The sequence below is a fragment of the Protomyctophum bolini genome (assembly GCF_963924005.1).
Source record: "Protomyctophum bolini genome assembly, chromosome: 1".
In the NCBI taxonomy this organism is placed as follows: domain Eukaryota; kingdom Metazoa; phylum Chordata; class Actinopteri; order Myctophiformes; family Myctophidae; genus Protomyctophum; species Protomyctophum bolini.
The window spans coordinates 36751820-36774408 of NC_137862.1; the positions used below are offsets into that span (position 1 = coordinate 36751820).

General features: G+C 42.1%; 1 protein-coding gene across 1 annotated transcript; it reads right to left on the bottom strand.

Annotated features, from left to right (window-relative positions):
* Positions 1–346: 346 nt before the first annotated feature.
* slc22a31 (solute carrier family 22 member 31) lies at positions 347–18548 on the bottom strand. Its single transcript, XM_080759385.1, has 9 exons — positions 18065–18548; positions 15699–15802; positions 15182–15336; positions 11264–11432; positions 10590–10735; positions 9504–9612; positions 5879–6093; positions 5356–5467; positions 347–3038 (listed from the first exon to the last, which is right to left on the bottom strand). Exons 1-9 carry the CDS (start codon positions 18452–18454, stop codon positions 2579–2581), a joined length of 1860 nt encoding a protein of 619 aa, XP_080615511.1. The 5' UTR covers positions 18455–18548; the 3' UTR covers positions 347–2578.
* Positions 18549–22589: the final 4041 nt, after the last annotated feature.

Consider the following 22589-nt stretch of genomic DNA (forward strand, 5'->3'; position numbering starts at 1 on the left):
TTGCTTAGAAAGAGCACAGAAAAAAGACCGGTTGATAGGAATGGTCTTCCGGTGACGGGCATCCTTTTAAGGTCCGGAACCTGCAGCCATGACAGACAGATGCACGGCCCAATTGGTATTATTTTGTGAGATTGATTTATTCTGTGTTTATGCCACGGAAACGGCACCGCCCTTAGGCGATTCTAGAGTGAGATGTTTCTTTCCTTCAGACTGAGTTGGCTTGTGTAACAAAGCCCAGAATTCTACAGTTTATCTGACAATGAGAACATAAAAGGCATGGCAAAACCATTGTTGCCAGAAATTGTGCGATGATTGCACCAGTGTCATTTGAACAAAATTCACAACGTTCCATTGTAATCTTTAGTCACATATACAATACATACACATTTACTCCCAAGAATTAACAGAAATATACACAATACAATTAAAATTCTGAATTCTGAGGGAAGAGCACCATCTAGTGGTGCCAAAGGATAACATGGGCAGACATGAAAATGAAACTCAAACATTGTGGGAATTTTGACATTCCCAAATGAACAGCAATTTCTTATTTTACAGCCGATAGCTGATCAATGTATCAAACCTGATCAGTCCTCAGTGACCTTGTGTGTAGGCAACACACAACAGTGTTGTATAAAATACTCGCCAATTTTTAAAGAGTATTTCATTATGTATGTGGAGTTTCCAGTAATAGTAATACTAAACATGTTGAGGTGATCCATATTTTGTGCTATATCAAACAATAAAAAGCACAAAGTTATATTCTCAAGTAATCACATCTGTGTGGGTATTAAAAAAATAAATAAAATCAACAAGCCAAAAAACACCAACTGACAACAGGATAACAAACAGCACTTCATGGGTACTTATAGGTGCGCTTCCTATTGGTATTAACTTTACTCTCCGAGATTCCCTTCAATTATAGATGGCTCATATTTACGTTTCTCATACAGTAAAATGTTAATTTAACTCATGGAATGTTCATTTGAGTACATATTTGATTCTCCCTAAATTAGTATTTTACTGTGTATAGTTATGAAACATTAAAGCTACTTCACAAAATTCGTACTATCCCAGAAACGTGTTCCAAGGATTATAACTTAAAGCACGGTGGCAGTTAAGGGTATCGTTCATAGTGGACCGTGTATATTAGGCATGCAATGATTTATTGTAAATCAATTCAAATCCATTCAAACTGGTGACAATTTAAATCGATTTCATAAAACATTTATCACGATGCAAAAAGGAAAAGAAAATCGTATCATGAACCTAGTATCGTGAGTTGAGTGAATCGTTACATGCCTAACTGTATATCCCCCAAATTCACCAGCCACTTTCACTATTTTAGTATAGGACAGAACCTCCAAGTGATCATTACTTGCCAAAACTTACTTACTACTACCCTGATCACCACACAATACAAATCTGACCAAAAATGGTCAGGCAAATATTGTCAATAAATATATTTAAATCATGCAAACAACTACACTTTCTCTAGCAAACAGACCAAAACAGAAAAGGAATGCCCTTTGACTCCTGTGTCAATATATTAAGTAACTATTGCTTCAGTCAACTCATTAAGCCCCAATTATTCTTCATTGTGCGATGGCGTCACTTGCTGAAAATAGCTATTTTAAAAGAAATGTTTAGTGAGCAACACCATCATATGACAAAGCATAAATGAAGCATTAGGTGGCGGTGCCCCCTTGTCTGCTTCTGTATATACAACACAAAATACCAGGCAATTTGAACCAAACTGCTGTGTCTCTGGTGAATTAGATGAGCGGACAGTAGCGCCAAGAGCAAAAGAAAAAAACCTTGTCCAGTCAGACATTATAAACCTGTGGTGCTGAAGAAGTCGGATCTGCCTGTGACTGTGCCCGAGTCCCCTCATTTTACTGTCCATTCTCACTGTCCATTGTACAGACAACCATTCTTAATAAGTGGACAGGGGTTGCTGTGCGAATGACCAATGCACCTCTCTATTTACATTCACTGGTGTCTACTATGTCTCTCTACACAGACAGTATGTGACCTCTAAATTGTAGTGGTTAGTAATGTGTTCATTCACTAGTGAATATACCAGCAACAAGAACACACACACACATTAAAAATGCATATTCATTTAACTGTGAGAGTTTAAAAACAGACCCAGATCCATTTTCTACTGTCACAAAAAAACAACGCTCCAGATTTCACTGTGCATTATCCAAAGATGGTCACAAACCTAGAAAACGACACAGCTGTCAACAAATAGTTTTTCAGTGCAAAATTAGATTAGATAATACATATATATATATATATATCTTCAGTAAAAAACAAACATAAAAATGCAACAACAAAAAGGGGAAAGGTTAAAATTATTGAATATAACTCACAAAGACTGACATATTTCTTGACCATGTCATTCTGAAATAAACCACATCTGAGCCAAGGTCAGATAATCTGGTGAGTGACTAGGTGAAAAGGTATTGGATGACGACAGCGTGTAGAGGTAGAGTATATGCCCGGTACATAAATTGGGTCTCTACAGGATGGGTCCGAAGTCCCCGAACGAGAGTGGCTGAGACACACACTGTTACGCCACGTCTTCTCTCAGCAGGCCATTCTCTGGTCCCACTTCTCTGCTCGGTGCGCCGTTGGCCGCCAGCAGAGGGGCGTGCACGGGCACAGCGCCAATTTTGAAGGGCATTGTATCTTTGGCCAACATCTTCCTGGTGGCGGAGACTAGTCGGTGGTAGTTGTCGGGGTTGTACTCCGATACATGGGGCCGCGGGCACAGAAGCGGCAGGTTGTCCCTATCGCCCTGGGACAGAAAGAGAGCTGGGCGGCGTTGCCTCTCGCCATCCTTCAGGGAGTCTGGGAGGGGCTTCCGTTTGCTCTCGGGGAGGAGCATGATGCAGAGCACGGAGAGAACAGCAAACGAGGCGAAGATGACGTGGTGGAGGAAGTAGCCGCCGTTGTTCTGGAGCTCCATCAGGGAGGAGGCGGCCATGCCCACGCAGCCTGCTGCCAGCACCAGGCCTAGACAGCCACCTCTGTGTGGAGAGGGTTAGGGTTAGGGTTAGCTCCATGAGGGAGGATGAGGCCATGCCCACGCAGCCTGCTGCCAGCACCAGGCCTAGACCGCCACCTCTGTGTGGAGAGGGTTAGGGTTAGCTCCATGAGGGAGGAGGCCATGCCCACGCAGCCTGCTGCCAGCACCAGGCCTAGACAGCCACCTCTGTGTGGAGAGGGTTAGGGTTAGGGTTAGCTCCATGAGGGAGGAGGCCATGCCCACACAGCCTGCTGCCAGCACCAGGCCTAGACAGCCACCTCTGTGTGGAGAGGGTTAGGGTTAGGGTTAGCTCCATGAGGGAGGAGGCCATGCCCACGCACCCTGCTGCCAGCACCAGGCCTAGACAGCCACCTCTGTGTGGAGAGGGTTAGGGTTAGGGTTAGCTCCATGAGGGAGGAGGCCATGCCCACGCAGCCTGCTGCCAGCACCAGGCCTAGACAGCCACCTCTGTGTGGAGAGGAAGCCGAGTGAACATGTGTCAAGAAGACACAGAAGGCAGGGTGGCAGAAACCCATGTAGATGGTGGCATAACAGGCACATCTTTATCAATTAACTTCAGACTCTTGCGCAGGTAGCTTAATGGTTTTAATAGTTTTTTATATCTTAAGATATCAAATCCAGATTCCACACAAACATTTATTTTTACAATTGACTAAATCAATTAGCTCAATCTCATTGTAGCTAAGATGTCAGCTGAAACCTTTTTCCAATGAGATTTACAGTAATAGATATGTCTGCGCACTGCAACGGTGTGGCTTACTTGCTTGCCCTGTTTAATCTGCAGAACTTTAAAAGGCCCTATAAATTACAGATCTACATGCTTGTGATGTGTTGTGAGCTTGTAGATCTGCCATTTTCTAAAATTCTGGAGACTTTCCGCTTATGACATGCCTAAAATGTGGATGCCAGGTTGAATTTAAGCAGAAGTTTTCCTCTAAAAAACTCCTGATTTGTAATTTTTCTCAAGAGTTAAATCACACTCATGATTTTACATTGATGCACAAACGATCAGGTGCAGGACATAATAAGTAACACTAAAGAGGAGAAACATCCTCATCCACTTCAATGAGAGTCAGGTACATACAGTACAGTAGGTTGTTTGGCAGAAATGTGTACCTGACTGTACAAGTACAGTACAAGCTACAACTTAAGTGGATGTTTCTTCGGTGTCGGAGATTTCCTGTATCTGTGTCGCGTGGGTTTAGGGGTTTGCATTTGCAAATACGCCGTGCGAATCTGCGACAATCTGGGATATTTTGTCTATAGGAGTGGTGCAACCACTGCTATAGACAGCTACGCATGTGTGTCCCTGGCTGGCTCTGTCAGAGCACGAAAATAGCGTTTGGTTGGTTTTCTCAACCATTTCGGACGCCTGGCGGCTCACCCTGGCCGCATTCCTGTGGGTCTGGAACTTCCGGGGACCCCCACACAGAGTTGCACCACTCACTTCACACAGGTGTGATTTTTATAATGGGATGAATCTAGAGTTGCAGAACCATCCAGTGACTGCCCATTCATCCAAATTGCATTTGCGATCTGATTGTATTAAACAACGTTAAACTCACCAACAGTGCAGCTGTAGGGGAACTTGAATTATCGTCTTTCAATCTGCAAAGCGTTTGTTTCATCAAAATCCACCGTAGAAATGTTATGAGCTACTTTCTGTCAAGAAATTCTGTGCCGTAATATTTTTTCTAAGTGTTGGAGTTTGGAAGCACTCTTTTTTATTAACAGATGGTGCTGCATTATGTGCAAATGCGAAACGGATAGTACGCAGGGCCACTCATTCAGTGATGCTCATTCTATGCAGGTGAAGAATCACCTGCACAGAATTTCTTGACAGAAAGTAGCTCATAACACATGAATTTTTATGAAAGAAACGCTTTGCAGACACATTCAAATTTTACCTTATGCGTGGACTAAAACGGCCTGTTTATTCACATACACGCAATATTTGACAACCTGTTAACTTCCTTGTCACCCCTCAAAAATGTCCACTCATGCCAAAAAAAGAAAGGTTGACAAAAGACCTCTGTGTCCACATTTTTGTACTAGTGGCAAGGTGTGGGATTGGCCATTTTGTTATCTCTACGGATCTTTGCCTTATAGACTAAACAATGATTCTCAAAGTGGGATCCAGGGACCCTCAGGTGTGTAACTCTGACATTGTATACATTTATACACTCAGAGTTATGGGGTCCTTGAAATTAAAAGGTTTGAGAACCACTGTCTTAGTCCATCCTAAAGCTCCAACAGATGCACAGGTCCAGGATAGAGATAAGCAGAGGAGCACTTACCGAACCACGGTGGGCATGACCTCACTGGCAAAGAAAGCACTGAGCATCGCAAGGGCCTGCGAGGACAGCAGGCCAACGACAGACAGCACCAATACCAGGCCTCCACGTAGGTCTGACACACACACACACACACACACACACACACACACACACACACACACACACACACACACACACACACACACACACACACACACACACACACACACACACACACACACACACACACACACACACACACACACACACACACACACACACACACACACACACACACACACACAGTTAGTTGCCACTCATCGTGACACATGTAGCCAAATGTTCCACAAGCACTGCGTAAACACAGGAACTTTGAGAAAATATGCTTAATTATGGTCACGACATGAGCATAAATCCGACAAGCGACGTCACACCATAGTACAACAAAGTATAAATAAGGCTTTAGGATGACAGGGAACGGTACGGTAAGAGTAGGATACAGTAAGGGCAAGGTAGAATAGAGTAGCAAGATGATGTAACCTACACTGAGTCAGGGCCAACAGTACCAGCGATGCGAGACCAGTGATGATGGCGGAGAGCAGCAGGATGCCGCGGCGGCCTAAACGGTTGACAGACAAGCAGAGGAAGATGCAGGCCAGCGCTCCGGTCAGCACCCGGAGGAAGTAGGTGAAATAGAAGTTGCTGGAGTAGCTGTGTAGGTTTCTGGTGAAGCAGTACTGGATGCCCGTTCCAATGAACCTGGGTGGCAGACATACAAGGTATCAGTTAGCACAGGGTGACAACCTTTCTTTTAACAAATAGATGTGGGAGTCACAGTCACCTGACTCCTACCCCAGCGAGCCGCCGAGCCACGCACGTGTGAAAATGGGGCCCCATCATGTCAGCACCCACCTGGCAACACTCCCATTAGGTATAATATAACTCCATGCGTCTAATTCAGTGCAGTAAAGATACAATGTGATGGTCTACCAAAAGGCGTTTTGACACCGTCAATAATTTAAGTCTACTGAATAAGCTGAAGGCGGTCAGTTTTGATAGCACATCTGTAAACTGGATGAAATCCTACCGAGAGAACAAGTGGTTGATGCAAGGATTAAAGCAACAACAAAAAAAGACCAAGTCCCAATATGTGATTTGTAAACCTAGCATCGGTCTACCCCTGTCCTAGACAGGGATAAAAGTCAGTGTAAGAGAAAAATAAATCATGAATTAATAACATGGCGTGCAGTGCACACCAATTTTTGTGGTAAATGGTGTTTTCCCGAAGTTGCCTTTACTGAATGTGTGTGCCAATCCATGCTTCAATTTGCAGTATAGAAGCAGCTTTTGAAGATCTGTTGAATTATAATTCCCATCTGGCTAATCAATTCAAATACTCATATCTTGGAATTATTACTGTAGGCCAGGGCTTGATTTTACAGCCACATGGTGCATAGCAGTGTGTTAAAGTAAAAAACAAACAGAGGAAGACAGTCATAGGCATGTAGCCTTCAGTAGTCTATTATGCACCTTGCATAAGGTTGCAATCGAGAACAAAAGTCAATTACAAGAGAGACAACCCATTGTTTTTTGGCAACTAAACAGGATAGGTGGGCAGTGGGCACTATAAGACATCTGGGCACCTCAACACTTGGCTATTTAAAATGTTAAAAGAAAGAAAATTTTGAAAAATGGTAATATAAATGATGTGAACGTGCATGGTACATCATTATCAGACTTAATTAGATCCTTCAACTTATTGTTCATGCCCCAAATGACTGGATATGAAGTTTATATATATATATATATATATATATATATATATATATATATATACACACACACACACACACACACACACACACACACACACACACACTGTAGAGGAGCTCTTCTCTCGGCTCAATTAAACATGCATTTACTGTAGCCCCGCCTCCGCCGATCTGCAAGACCACAACGCATCTTGGATGCAATGCGCTGTGGGCTTATAGGTCAGTTGTGTTCCCTGCGTTGTGAAGCGAGAAACATCAGCAGAATGCAGAGACAGCTGTGTTTTCAAAGCACTTTGTTGTTGTTGTGTTGAAACCTTCATGTGAAACCACAAGTGATATTGCTGCTAATCACAAAGACATGTGTAGCTATTTGCATCACAGCGAAATGTGGTGCAATAACAGTGTGGCGAGCAAAAGCAATATTTGTACAGTAAATATGGCAGTTGCAGGGATGCAAGGTGGTGCAGATTAATTCCTGCGGCATGCTTGGTGCATGGAGAGATGTGTGCTAACGGAGTGGTTTGGTAGGAGAAGCCCGAACGGATAAACCCCTTTCCATTAGGGTAGAAGGATGCAAATTATTTCAAGGTCAGAGTTGACAGTATAGCAAAGAAGAGGTTGCGTATTTAGGCTACATTCTACAATAAATTGACAGGTGAAAAAATTGCATCAAAAGTGATGAAGAAAGTCAATCAAAGAACAAGATTTTTGGCAGAACTTTCTCTTTTGCCAAAAAAAGTGCTGTCAACGTATGAATTATTCTAGGTGGCTAGGAGACGGATACAACCAAAATTGAACAGGAAGTGAAAACACAATTTTTTTGGTCAAAACAAGCTACATTCAAGGGTACATAACTAAATACCTGATGATCGCATTTACAAAATGTATTTTCCGGGTGAAAGACCCGTGCTTTGACAAAATACAGTAAAAATACTGAAGAACACTGGTGGTGGTGGAAGAATTAATTAATGAATACATGGCAATCAATGAGTGTTGCTCAGGGCCACCTCAACACATTGCCGGGGCTGGGAATCTAACCTGCAACCTTTTGCTTTGCAGGCGGGCTCTCTACCTATATATTTCAACTATAGGCGCCTAGCATAGCTATCTATAAATACAGTGTATAGAAAGGTTTCCTCGGCCACGACCCCCGTTTCTGCTATCGGACAGCCTTAGGAACCCGTTTCCTGTTTACGTGCGTTACCATGTCACTGGTATTTCAACATGGTAGTGTTACTACTACTTAAACTATATATAATGCAAGTATAGGGCTAATCAATTAACCAAAAATATACTAAAAACCACACCCATCATGTGAAGTGAGGGGCGCTCTTATCATCGTACATCATCATACATCATCTCATTCATTACTTTTGATTTTTGAGTGACGCTAGCCCCTCCTATGCACAGCTTTATTCATGAGCACATAATGTGTTTGCAGCACGGAATGTGATGATTTGATTGGCTGATCAAGGAATGTGATGATATGTGATATAAGAGCGCCACTCACTTCACACAAGTGTGATTTATTTTACATATACAGCTTTTGTCCACACACGTCTCAATATTTGCCATTGACAATGAAAGGAAAAATTAGGTCAAATGTCCGCCATATATGATGTATTATATTATATATTATATTTGTGGCAACAGGCATTGTGATTGGCCAGTATGAGATGATTGATGTACAATGATAAGAGCGCCCCTCACTTCACATGGCTGTGATTGTTTTTAATTAATATAATATATATATATGAGACAAAAAATGGACTCCTGCACATCCAAAAAGACCAGACCACCTGACGAAGCTCACGGCGAAACGTGTCGTGCTAATAAATAAGTTTGATGCAGTAAGTTGTCCGTCTCTGTTCCCTGGAGTGTGCAGTCCCTTCCTTGGAAGGTTTTTCTCTTTTTTGAGATATATATATATATAAACCAATCGACACAAAAATATCTAATAGTTTAGTCGATTATTATCCAATTAATTCACAATGTAGGCATTTCAGCAGGCGCGCTTAATCCAGAGCGATTTACAGTAAGCAAGGTTAATATGAATCTAATGCATAGAAATAGTAATCTAGGGTCATATGTAAACCAAGAAATCAGTCAAAACAGTATATCAAAAATAAACTAACAAATTAAGCTGGCATCTGTCTTTAGTGTTTAGAATCTAGATTATCTAGTTTAGAATCTAACAATCTTTGTTGCACAATGATTGTGCAAATAGCGATGTGAGCGTTGTGAGCGTGTAGATATGGCTATTTCTGCCATTCAAATAAAAACGTAATTAATTGTAATCGAGGCAAAAGTTTGAAATGATTGTGATTTGATTCACATAGCCCAGCCCTAAATGCAAGTCAGCTAGTGCTAAAACAAGCTGTCTATAGAGCAACTCACATTGTGAAGCTGAGGATGAGGCAGTTCTTCCAGATGACACGTGTCTGACGCAGTTCCAGGACCGAGTGGTACTCTGGCTGGCAGTCTTCTCCATACGCTGCGTCCATCTCTGTAGGAGCAAACAGGTCCACAGACGGCTTTAATGACGAAAACATGTTCACACTAATATACACCCATCCCAATCAGCTTTATCTAGCTAGAATGTCGCAAAACCCATTCTTCAACATTATGACATTATTGTTATCATCATTCTTAACCAGTTTTTTGCTATTAAACCCAACAGAGACAACGGATTACCGCTAATAGGCTATCATTTGTGTGTAATTCTGCTACTTTAAGGGAAGACTTATTAGGGAAGGCTGATTACTGGGGTCAAACAAAAACCTCAAATCACATTCTTAGACACCATGCAAAAAAGGTTCTTTGTTCCCCACTTAGAACAAACCTAAACCAGAAAGCTAACCTAGTAATTTTAGTAATTCTAGTAAGACTAAAAGTATTTTAGCAACTTAGTCTTAGTCTTCTTTTAGTAGCAAATTCTGATTTAAGCTCAGTCTTTGAACAAGCCATTGAACTTTAGGCCTGCCTAGGCTACTTAAACTATCTAGTCTTAGCCTACTAAAAAATAACACTGGCAAAAAATTGCTCAGACTCTTCAACAAAGATGGCAAAACAAACATTCTTTGTTCTGTACTTATACATACAATTGTATAGTACAAAACACTGAAGTCCTTAAACCATAAACATAACGCTAACCCTAAACCCTAAGGTAAGTGGGGAACATAGAACCTGGGGAACATAGGGATGACCCTCTAGTAAATCATGATGTGTCATTATACGTTTATAATTGATGCAGCAATCAAGCTATAATACATGACAGTGGACACACACTATACCATGTGATATTGGCAGTAGTATGCCACAGTCTTACTCCTGTATCATTGAGTGGATCATGTCCCAGATGACATTAAGCCCCAACTCTGGCCATTGATTTTACACGGTCTACTTTACCCAGTAATGGCGCGAGGGCGCGTGAGTGTGTGTGTGTGTGTGTGTGTGTGTGTGTGTGTGTGTGTAAATGCATACCTGAGAGCAGAGTTTCACCAGGGCAGATCTCATCCCTCAGGCATACTCCATTCCTGGTTGAGAAATCCTGAAGGCTCCTCTTAGCTTCCTGGATCTGGGATGTTGCCAACAGCCAGCGAGGGGACTCTGGGTACACTGATGCACACCTGAGGAGCACATCATAATGTCAGTAAAGCCTACAGTACATTGTATGAACAATAACTCAGGAAGAGATTAGCAGAACATTGCAACACAATTTGGTGTAAGATTTACCCTGTTGCAGTCTATTTTGTAGAAGCCCTATATAATTAGATCCTGGGGCTTCAGGATATAACAGAATATTGGCACAGGGTCCTGTCTTCTCTCTCCCCTCACTCTAATTCACTCCAATGGAAAACTGCTCTCGACAACAACTTGTAACTTACAAACGGATAGTTGCGTACAGAACATGATTCTCTCCCCCTCCCCCCCCCCTCCCTATTCTGTGACATCCGTGCGCTTCATTTGAGAGCACTCATGCACGTAATTGAGTGACGGAAAGTATTCTGTGATTTTTCAAAGGTAGGTGAAAAATCACTATAAACCCAGGCACATAATGAGGTAAGCAGCCCTCTTGCGATACGAATACAGTAATAGTGTGATATGTGTGAAGCCCTACCCTGCACATTCCAAACATGGCACCGCGATGGACTCACCACCAATAGGGAAGCAGGAAGAGCAGAGGCAGCGTAGCCACAGCCTGGAGAATGGGCCAATCACGACACATCACGGCAAAGCCCGGCAACAGCAGCTCCGCACTCACAGCAAAGAAGCCGCTGATCATGGCAACCATCAGACGATGAGGAGGGTCACAAAGCTCCAACCCTGACAGCAGGAGGACGACGAGAGAGAATGAATGCAAGCCTTTTTAAAATCAACCCAAAACCAATCAGACAATTGTAAAATCAGCATATGCCTTATTAGTTGAGAAACACATCAATGCAAAACTACTGTAATGAGGCTGTATGCATTTTGTCGTGCTGTCTGTAATTAAGACCACCAGAGGGGGATGAAAATGCCAAAACAAACTTTCCAGATGCCCCAAATTAAATATTAAGATCTTGGTTGGGGAACCGGAAACAAGCTACCAGGGACTATTCAATCAATCAAGTCTCGGATACGGATCGCTGCAATGTGAAAGCCATCCGTACTAAAAGGAGTGGACTATAATCATAATTTATATTTTTTTATAATGACACATTATTTTACTTCTGGGGCCCGTTTCACGAAACTTGGATTAGAGGTTAAACCGGGATTTAACAGATATCCTGGTTTAGTATATCCTGGATCAGCGATTAACCGGTTTCATGAAAATGGTAAATGGTGCATTTATATAGCACCTTTATCCAAGGCGCTTTACATAGATTGTGCATTACATTCACCCATTCACACACCGATTGCGGCGGAAGCCATGCAAGGTACCAACCAGCACATCGGGAGCAATTTGGGGTTCAGTGTCTTGCCCAAGGACACTTCGACATGTAGACAGGAGGAGCCAGGATTCGAACCGCCAACCCATGGATCATTGGACGACCTGCTCTACCTCCTGAGCCCCAGTCGCCTTTAGTGGAACGGAATAAACCAGGCTGTACAGACAAGGATTTAACAAGCCTGGTTTTGGTTTAAATCCTGGATTAGTTAATCCAAGTTTCATGAAATAGGCCCCTGGTAGTTCTACTTGAATGTTGACAAAGAATGATTGATAAACCGCTAGTGTTTGAGTAGCACAGCACGAGAAAAAAAACACATGCAATGCACTGCAGCTAGGACAAACATACCAAGGTTTAGTCAGTGACGTCACTGTTAACATACCAAGGATAAGCAAGTGATGTCACCGTGATACAGACGAGAGACGTTACATTGCGCTGTTTAAGACCATCAGCGCACACCGCTTTAGTTGTGTATTGTTGTTATGATATTATTGTAACTCAAGACAACGTCAGGAACACAGCCAAACTTTATTATTTGCTCGAAACTCTGAAAGTGACTCTGCTTCTGTGACAAGATATTTTCTGTCTCCCAAAGCCCCATAGTCCACAGCGCCCCTCTGAGGCACATAAATTTAATGAAGTGTACCCGGGTGTGCTGTTGAATCTCGGCCAATGTGAATCATGGCAAGCGGGGACCAGGCAACCAATATGGTCAAGTAGGTGATTGTGTTTGACAGTTAGGCCAAGTATGGATTACATTTTTATAGCACTTTTCTAAGCATTCAAGGTGCTTTACATTGGTCCATTCGTTCATAAATTTGGAGGTGAGGCAGTGCACACCAATGGTGGCAAGCTAGCACCGACCGAGTCATTGGAGGCAATGTGGTGTTAAGTGTCTTGCAAAAGGTGACTTCGACATGTGGACAAGAGAAGCCGGGATTCGAAGCGCCGACCCACGGATCACTGCACGACCTACTCTACCTCCTGAGACATGCTGCATGTTTGAGACTGTGTGAAATGCCTAGGAACTTCCACCTCATGTCCCCAAAGTGTTAGCCCTTTTTTGTTTGCCCTTGATGTGGTTATATATATATATTTATTATTATTATTATTATCATCACTGCTGCGAGGAAATCAGATCAAAAGAACTTTACTCTTCTGTACTCGTACACCAGATATAGCACATAAAGAAACCTTGAACCTTGAAAAGAGGTACGGAGGAAAGCAGATAGGTCACTTCCTGCTAACTTCCCTGCCCTCTGTCCTGCTATTGTTCCTGTCCCCCTACGGAGAGGCTGTGGGGAATTGAGAATTGTTCCTCCCAGACCCAAGTCCTTACACCCAGGCAGCACCGCATCTTTCTCTTGACTCTTACCCCACAGAACAAAATCTGGTCTCAATAATTCATGACCTCACAGGAATGTGGAGAATGTACATGCATATTAGAAACAGATAGGGAACTCCCTAACAGAACAGTACCTAGTACTAGCTTGTTCCGCACGTCATGTACAATTTCAGAGTAACTGAATGGATTGTCCCAAATTCTTCCACTTCACACCGATCAGCAGTGAAGATGTATGCCATTCCCCCAACCCTGGCCTTCACCACCATCACTCCTTTAAAGTCAAATCATATATGCAATTTTATTATTATATAAAATAAAATTACTTATTTTTTTAATCTATCAGAAAGTTGTGGGGTTTTTTGCATGCAACTACATATTCTCAAATAGAAACTGTAATACAAATCTACGTTTACGTCTACGTCAAAACATCAGACCCATTTATCTGGCTGATTCTATCATATCAGTCATATCTCGAGTCGGGGACGGAGTGATGTAGAACAAGAGCCGTCTGTGTAATGTAGCTGTTTTATGTCTGTTTTGGATATTACAGTACAGTATGTTCACTGTTGTGTTAACATAAGAGATGAAAGCACACCTCCTCATGAAGATAACCCCAGAGAGCAGAGACTGCTATCAACATGAGCTGAAATACATTAGCTGTGGCTTGAAGTATTGTGCATTTATGCAAGTTTCTGCCCTCTTTAATCATGTTTTTAGCTCAAAGCAGTGAGCTTCCACAAACACCTCTCAGTGATTATTGGTGACCTTCTGTACTGAATGACACTTTAAGCATGCCTCATCATGACTTATTAAAGACATTACTGGTAGAGGAATGGTTCAAGTTACAACTGTTACGATGTCCTCCAAGATAGGACAGGGCGGATTTGTTTTTCTTAGGGCAAAATGGGCCATTTCCTAAGATGGATAGGATGGCGAGGTAGAATGAGATGTGACAAAGGGGGGGGGACTTCATCAAAAGGCACCACAAATTTGTATTCTCATTGCCAGAGATTTTCCTTTTTAGCGAGAGCAAATACACCTTGTTTCATCCAAAATAGAAATCCTGTTAACAATGTTAAGTTAACATTTTCAGGCGGAAATGGTGGCACGCAACACACAAACACCTGAGTAGTCTTCTGGTTACTCAATTCTGTGACAGACATGAGCCTCTGAAAGTGTGCCAAAGGCTCAGTAGAAAAAATATGCACAACCCAAACATCAGTTGATTGACAGAACATGTTTCGTATAAAACAATGTCATTCTATCAATCAAAACGCAAGGGAGCCATGTCTTTTACCCCCAGAGGTGAACACAAAGCGCTATCAGTTTGAATAAAGAACAATAGCTTGGGAGCACCAAGGGCCGATTCATACTCCTATTTTACCGACTAGGACGGTACACCCCCCCCGAACCTCAAATGACGTCACATTGTAGGCTCCACAGAGCCGAACCGACTTTTATTCGGCTCTAAAATAGGAGTATGAATTGGCCCTAAGCCAAGTCATATCTCATAAGAAGACACAAGAGGCTTTGTTGCTTCTTGTTCCTATTCACATCGAGTGGCAAAGTAACATGCAAAGTGAGTTTAACTTTGTTTAATGCAATCAGATAGGACTTTTCTGTTTGGATGTATGGGCTGTCAAGGCCAGAAAGTAGTTTTTTGCCACTCAGTAGGCATTCCTGCATAACTTCCGGGTTTGATGATGATGTATAGATGCCTCTATACAGAAATATGTGGAGAGGGTTCATTGGCATAACAACTACATTAAAAATAATTGGCTACTAAAAAAAAATCTTACTGGAAATGTATGCGGAGATAAAAATCCCGGCCAACATGGCACCCTGAGCAAGACGCAGCAGGAGGAACACCACAGCACTGTTGGACAGGCACACCGCCGCTCCTAGCAGACTGGACAGACTGACAGACAGGAGGAAACCTCGGCGACGACCCACCCTTAAGACACAAGTACAAGTTAGGGATGATTCGTAAGTCACATAATGTGTGCAACAACTGGTCATCTAGATCTACAAGCTCACAACGCTGCACAAAGCAACACATTGTGAGCTTGTAGATATAGATGACCAGTTGTTGCACACATTATGTGATCTGCTATTTTCACTACTTTTTTTTAAATGGATTTTTTTTTACTTAATGAAACTTACTAGAATGGTTTTTAATTGATGAAAAGTTGTGGGGTTTTTGTTGATTTTTAATTATTTGAAATACATATTTTTTTTATGTATGAAATGAAAAACAAAGGTGGATATTATTTACATATCATCATCTGACCTAACTCAAACACAGTCATTATTTACCAGTCACACAGTGTGCCTAGCAGGATGTATCCCAGAATCCACCCGGTCATAAAGCAGATATGCTGCAAAGGGATCTTCCAGTAGTCGGTGCAGACTAGGTTCCACTGAAAGAAAGACACAGAGAGGCAGTCCAATGAATTTCAGAGCTAAAGTAAGAATGTGTGATCATGGCAACGCTGAGGAACTTCAGGTTGAAACACTGCGTCTGTGTAATTTTAGACTTTACAACGTTAAAATAAATGAATTAAATGAATCTTAAAATGCACTGTGTTGCATAAGCATTCATCATAATCAGACTACATAACTTTCCGAGAATTACACACACAAACACACACACACACACAGACACACACACACACACACTTTTGTGACTCGAGGAATGTAGATCATGTCCCCCCTGATTGAATTACAGTGTCTGCTGACAGTATTATTACATTAGAACAAACCGACACAAACGGCAGCACTAGAACATGCTTCATACCAAAACCTGTTCTACTTCTTCTCTTGTCTTCTCTTCTAGGTTTTTTCTTGTCCACCATATATCCTCATACTGTACCATGTTCAAAGAGATATGGCATAATCATCTCGTGTGAACTCATGAAAATATACCATCTATTAGCTTGCCTAATTTGCCTTGCTTGCATTGCCTTGCCTGGTTCATGCTTTTGAGCATCAAAATTAGGGCCTGATAGGCATCATTATTATACTTTTTTTAGCCTAGCATCGCTATTATGCATCTGATGTGTTCCAATTAGCCTGGCATTCCTAATCTGGGCATGTCGTCATTATACATAGGTGAAAAATGTTTTCAAACATTTTGTAAATATTGCCCATCTACAAGCTCACAAAACATTTACGTTTTTATTTTGGATCTATCAAAAGGTTGTGTTAATTTGTATTCCTTTTTGCTTATTAGGTTTAATGTTAAAATAGAGACCGTTTCATGTTTTTCAGATTGGTTAGAAAATGTTACACTTTTTCAGTCAAAACACCGGTAATCTGTGGTCTAGCCGGTCCCTAGACCCAAAAAGCTAGCATCAGTTGTGCTCTAAAATGGCAAGAGTCTGTACTTTTTTCCTTGTACAGTACTGTGTACATGCACACATACGTCATGGAGAAGGGTGGAAGGACATGATCAAGTTCACAGGAAGGGGGTGGGCATGGGACTTCCTAGCATCACAACACATGGACACAAACACTCCTCAATCCAGGCCCTAACAAACAAGTTGAGGCATGGGCCCTCAATGTCATGAAACATGCGTAAGTGCAATAACAATTTATCTGGAGTTATACAATCTCCCTCTGTATTATATCTCAAGCATGCCCAAAGTGATGCAGATGCCGGTGTAAGACTTCAAAATACAATAAAATAACGATTTAAAGTTTACCCCATAAATTACATGAGAATATTAGTAGTTGTTTGCTCTGAGATGTGTTTTTTTGCTACCAAAATCCTTTGTCAGTGTTTGCAGAGAGAGTGGGATGGATCCTGACTGACATAAGTCTGTTGAAACATACAGCAAGTAAAATAAACAAGATTAGCTTTACATAGGCTATGCAATATGGAGTGGCACCCTTAGAGTATATATATTCATATATACTCTAAGGTGGCACCAGACTAAACACATATTCTGGGCCTTGTTTGTTTGGTCAAGGTATCCTATTATTTAGCTGAAACATGACTGTCATGATGATGTGAACCATGGCTACCTATTTATGCCTATGATAGTCAATCAATCCGATGTTTATCAATGTAGCCTACAATCTTACAATTTATTGGACTCAGACAGTCTCAAGACTGAAATGAGATCACAAAGATCTCAGATCCAGAAAAGTAGGCAACAAAACAAAAGCTTTACAAAGCGTCATGGCAAGTATTCATTAAAGCTTTCCTGTCTACTTGTTGGGAAATGGAGCTCAGTTTAGAGTGTGGGGGAAAGCTATAAGCATCAACAAGGCTGGGAGATTTTGGCTGTTTAACCTGAGTAAATATTGGATGAACGTTACAGACTGCCAATTTCATTATCACGTAGGCTCCAACAGTTTACAATTTAGGCATTTTAAAGCAGACGCTCTTAATCAGAGTGCGAGATCAGAATAACAACAGCGGATGAACTAATTAAATTATACAGAACCAGAACTGAACTGGTATGACTTTTTGGCAGACCAGTAAACCCGTTTTACATAATGTGTTGACAAGACCAGACTAAAGGGTTAACAACATGAAGGTTGTTTTGTTTTGTTGAGCACAGCCAATGTGTTTGCTATCATAAGCGTGTGACTGATGACAATACGTTAACCCTTGTGTGTTGAAACTTCAGCCACGTCCACACAATAATCAATTCCATTTCCAGACATTTTGTTACCTCTGTCACATAGTTGCTTTGAAGTCCAGCCGCGTGGGAGTACTCCCATCCCTTTGTGCAGGACACCCTCTCTTTTGGGACGTTTTCCGAAAAAATTGACGCATTTGTTGAGTACTTGAAAAGTTCACAGTGGCTTAAACCAGTACCGTTTACCCACGGTATAGTAAAATTAAGATATCCCTGTCTGGTTAGGTTGCTGAGGAGGAAAGTAGACGGGAGAAGCTGCGGGTCGGGTTTGCAGTGGTAAGAGTCTGGCATCAAAGTGTAAAATACATCGCAGAAAAGATTCAGCATTACCGCAAAGTTCGGAAACCAGCTGAATATTACTACGATTCTGTTATATCGTCCATATCCACCCACGTGAGGGTAAATCTTCGTCTCATAGTCCATTGTAAATGAGTTGCGTCGTGCAACTGCAACAGCTGGTTCGTCCGTCTCTCTCTCTCTCTCTCTCTCTGGAGTCTAAGCGCAGCAGGTAAGGCAAAAGTGGGTGGAGACACATTGAATACATGATCTGGGTTCGACCCTTTCATCCCTCCCAGTCAGACTCTGGGGTCCCGACTCACTCCCACGTCCCAACTTGAACTTCCCACTGTCATCTGTTGCTTACTAACACTAACACACTTTACTTACTTGGACTTGAGTGAGGGGTGAGAGTATGGAGTCATATCCATGCCAGTGGGAGACCCCGCTGTGCGTCATGGTACAATTTTTAATGTGCGTCATGTCGTCATCCAACAAATAGCGTCATAGCCAATAGGTTTCAAGGACTGAGGAGCCAAGCAAGCCTAGCTGAAGCTCTCTCTCACACACACACACACACACACACACACACACACACACCCTGAAATTGCAGAGAGATACCTTGAGAGATGTGTGGTGGTGGACCTACTGCACAACTATTTAGTGCTGTCCAACGATTACATATTTTAATTGTGATGAATTGAATGATTTATTTAGTTAATCACAAATAAGTCATCCAAGGTTCAAGGTTGTCTTTATTTGTCTCCCTTAGGAGAAATTTGTCTTGGAGACAGAGTCACAGAAGACACACATAACAGAAGAGACAAAGGAAAACACCATGATGAAACACACCAACGTAAAAAAACAGAGATATTGCACACTTGATAAAGTGGAACTAACTAGTATAGTCAGTTGTGGTTGCTGCCATTTAGCAAACTCTGATTAAGTATGTGACTGTGGAGTCCTATTTCCTGCCAGAAGGTATAGTACCACTACCTCTTACTGACGGTTCAATACATGCAAATGGTCAAATTTCAGGGGGGGGGGGGGGGGGGGGCACCCCCATGATGATCTTCCCAGCCATATTTGCTAGCCTAGTAATTTGAGATCTGTACAGTTAGGTTGCCAAACCAGCTGGACATACCATATCTCAAGATAGATTCTATACTAGCCCTGTAAAACGTCAACATAATATTTACACTGACTCCGAAAAGACTACTAAGGGCTATCTCTTGCGCCACCCCTTTAACCCACACGTACAGCACAGCACCACTCACTTCAGACGGTTCTGATTTTTAGCTTGAATATTGGCTTTGTTCATATTCTTTACGGGGTTGTATGAATTTCGAAATGAAACTAATGGAAGGAATTAACAACCCCTCTACCTGCTCTCTGTAAGAGGTGTTGTATTGTATTGTAAATGGTGCATTTATATAGCTCTTTTATCCAAGACGCTTTACATAGATTGTGCATTATCATCCATTCACACACAGATGGCAGAGGAAACTATTCAAGGCACAGGCACCAACTAGGGGTTTAGCGTCTTGCTCAAGGACACTTCGACACTAACTCCGGTGGAACCCGGGATCGAATTGCCATCCAGTCGTTCTACCGGCCACTCTACCCCTGAACCACTGTCTATGTAAGCTATGGTGTATTTGTTTGTGATCGGCAAGATTTTTCTGATAATAATCGCTGCCTGACTTGATGTGATGGGGAACCTTTGCCTCTTGATCTGGTTGACACATGCAATTATGTTTTTCTCTTCTCAATCATATTACTGTGATTGATGCACTGCAAGCATGCATCATATTTTCTATAAAATGAAAAAGATATACATCATCATACATCATCTCATAAACAAACTGAATTTAAGTGATTGGTTAGCCGATTTTCTCTTCTACATGCGACGTACATTTTCCCTTCATTGTCAATGGCATTTAATGTTTGCGTTGCGACAAATATACGTCATATTTGAGGCACTCATTGTCAATGGCAAATATGAGACATGTGGGGACAAAAGCTGTATATAGGGCCCAGAAATAAATTAGCGCCCCTCAAAAATAAAAGGTTCATGATCGATGCTATCGTCATCCAAGGTATACACAGCCTGCCAGCCTCATTCTCCCCCTGTCTGTAGAGGACCTTAGACCTCTTCCCTATATAACTCTATTGACCTCCGTGACCCGTTCCCAAACCTGACACCTCTTGACCTGATCTCTGTGCTGTCAGCTGTCATGCCCCCATGTAGGTTGATGAGGTCAGCTTTTGAGCAGTTTAAAAAAATAACCTTTGGCACAATTTCTGTGAGTCATGCTTTTTTTCCACGCTCTTCCGTTCCGTGGTGCACATCTCCAGTCTGACATTCCTGTCACGGAAATGCTGGAGTCAGTTGCCTTGCTGAAGGCCAAGCGTAAAAAACTAAATGCTGGAGTCAGTTGCCTTGCTGAAGGCCAAGCATAAAAAACAAAAACAAAAATAGCATGATGTTCATCACAATATGTCAGCCACTTCCTGCTTGTGCCATCTCTACGGTGAACACCTTCACCACAGGGTTTTTAGCATCCTGTTTGGGGTGTGGACACAGGTCTGCATCATAGTAGGCTCAGGACAGGCAAAGTAAAGAGAGGGCGAGCTCCAAAAGTGGCATTTGGCATACCACTCTACAACAAAATGGAAAAGGGCAAAGTAATCTAAAACAACCTCCCTTGACTAGATTAGACATAAGGAATGAGAGGATTATTATTAATCGGTTGAAGTATTAAAAGCACACATACCGTAGTACTGATTTTGGTTATATACTATACTTTCATGCGGTATCGGATATACGATCTACACACGTTTCCCAACAGAAGTGCCATAAGAAGATTGTCATTTGTTGGACAATAATGTAGGAGATAAGAATTCAGGATGGCACAAATTGTCTGAGTTTTAATGTAATCACAATTCAGCCGATCGATAAGAGACAAGTGACGTGAGACAACAGGAGTTAGCGGCTTTGTAAAAAAGTATGTGAAGGTTGTGATAATTATTTGATGTATGCTCTCTTCTTCTCCAAGACTTCCTCGTGTAGCTATTAGTAACAGCCATGTAGGTACTGAATAAGAGAAGCTATATGGCAGATAGCTAATCAACCACTTCATCTTTCTTGCAATTTTCAAACCATAAAGCATGAACGTGAACGAGTCAGCTGGCTCACTAAGTACTTATGTCCCGTGATCACTTGAAAGAAGCGAATAGTCCTATATTCTTGGAGAAGGACATCCAAATGAAGTATAGCCTACATCAGGGATACTCAAATAGATTTACCTGTGGGCCACATTACAAAAATGGCAAGGGGCCAGGGGCCAGTAGATAAAATTACGACATTATTGATACTTAATAACTTCTCTCTTTCAATTGCTTTATTTTCGCAAAATGTATCAAAGTACAATGTGCATGCACACAATATGTAAATAAATAAATGTGTTACATTTTCTTGCATAAACACAAAGAGCTGTTTCCATAACTGCACAAATTATTGCACATAACATGAGTAGCTGTTATAATAACATAACATGAGTAGCTCTTTGCCTGCCTGCCTGCCTGCCTGTCTGTCTGTCTGTCCATGAGTAGTTATTTGTCTGTCTGTCAATGAGTAGCTGTCTTACTGTCTGCCTGTCTATGAGTAGCTGTCTGCCTGCCTGTCTATGAGTAGCTGTCTGTCTGCCTGCCTGCCTGTCCAATTGTCCATGAGTAGCTGTCTGTCTGCCTGTCTGAGTAGCTGTCTGCCTGCCTGCCTAATTGTCCATGAGTAGCTGTCTGCCTGCCTGCCTAATTGTCCATGAGTAGCTGTCTGTCTGCCTGTCTATGAGTAGCTGTCTGCCTTCCTGCCTGTCCAATTGTCCATGAGTAGCTGTCTGTCTGTCTGTCTATGAGTAGCTGTCTGCCTGCCTGCCCAATTGTCTATGAGTAGCTGTCTGTCTGTCTATGAGTAGCTGTCTGCCTTCCTGCCTGTCCAATTGTCCATGAGTAGCTGTCTGTCTGTCTATGAGTAGCTGTCTGCCTTCCTGCCTGTCCAATTGTCCATGAGTAGCTGTCTGCCTGCCTGTCCAATTCTCCATGAGTAGCTGTCTGTCTGCCTGTCTATGAGTAGCTGTCTGACTGCCTGCCTGTCCAATTCTCCATGAGTAGCTGTCTGTCTGTCTGCCTGTCTATGAGTAGCTGTCTGCCTGCCTGCCAGCCAGCAAGTTGGTTAACAGAAAATAAATTGTTATGGCTGAGTAAAATAAAATACAATAAA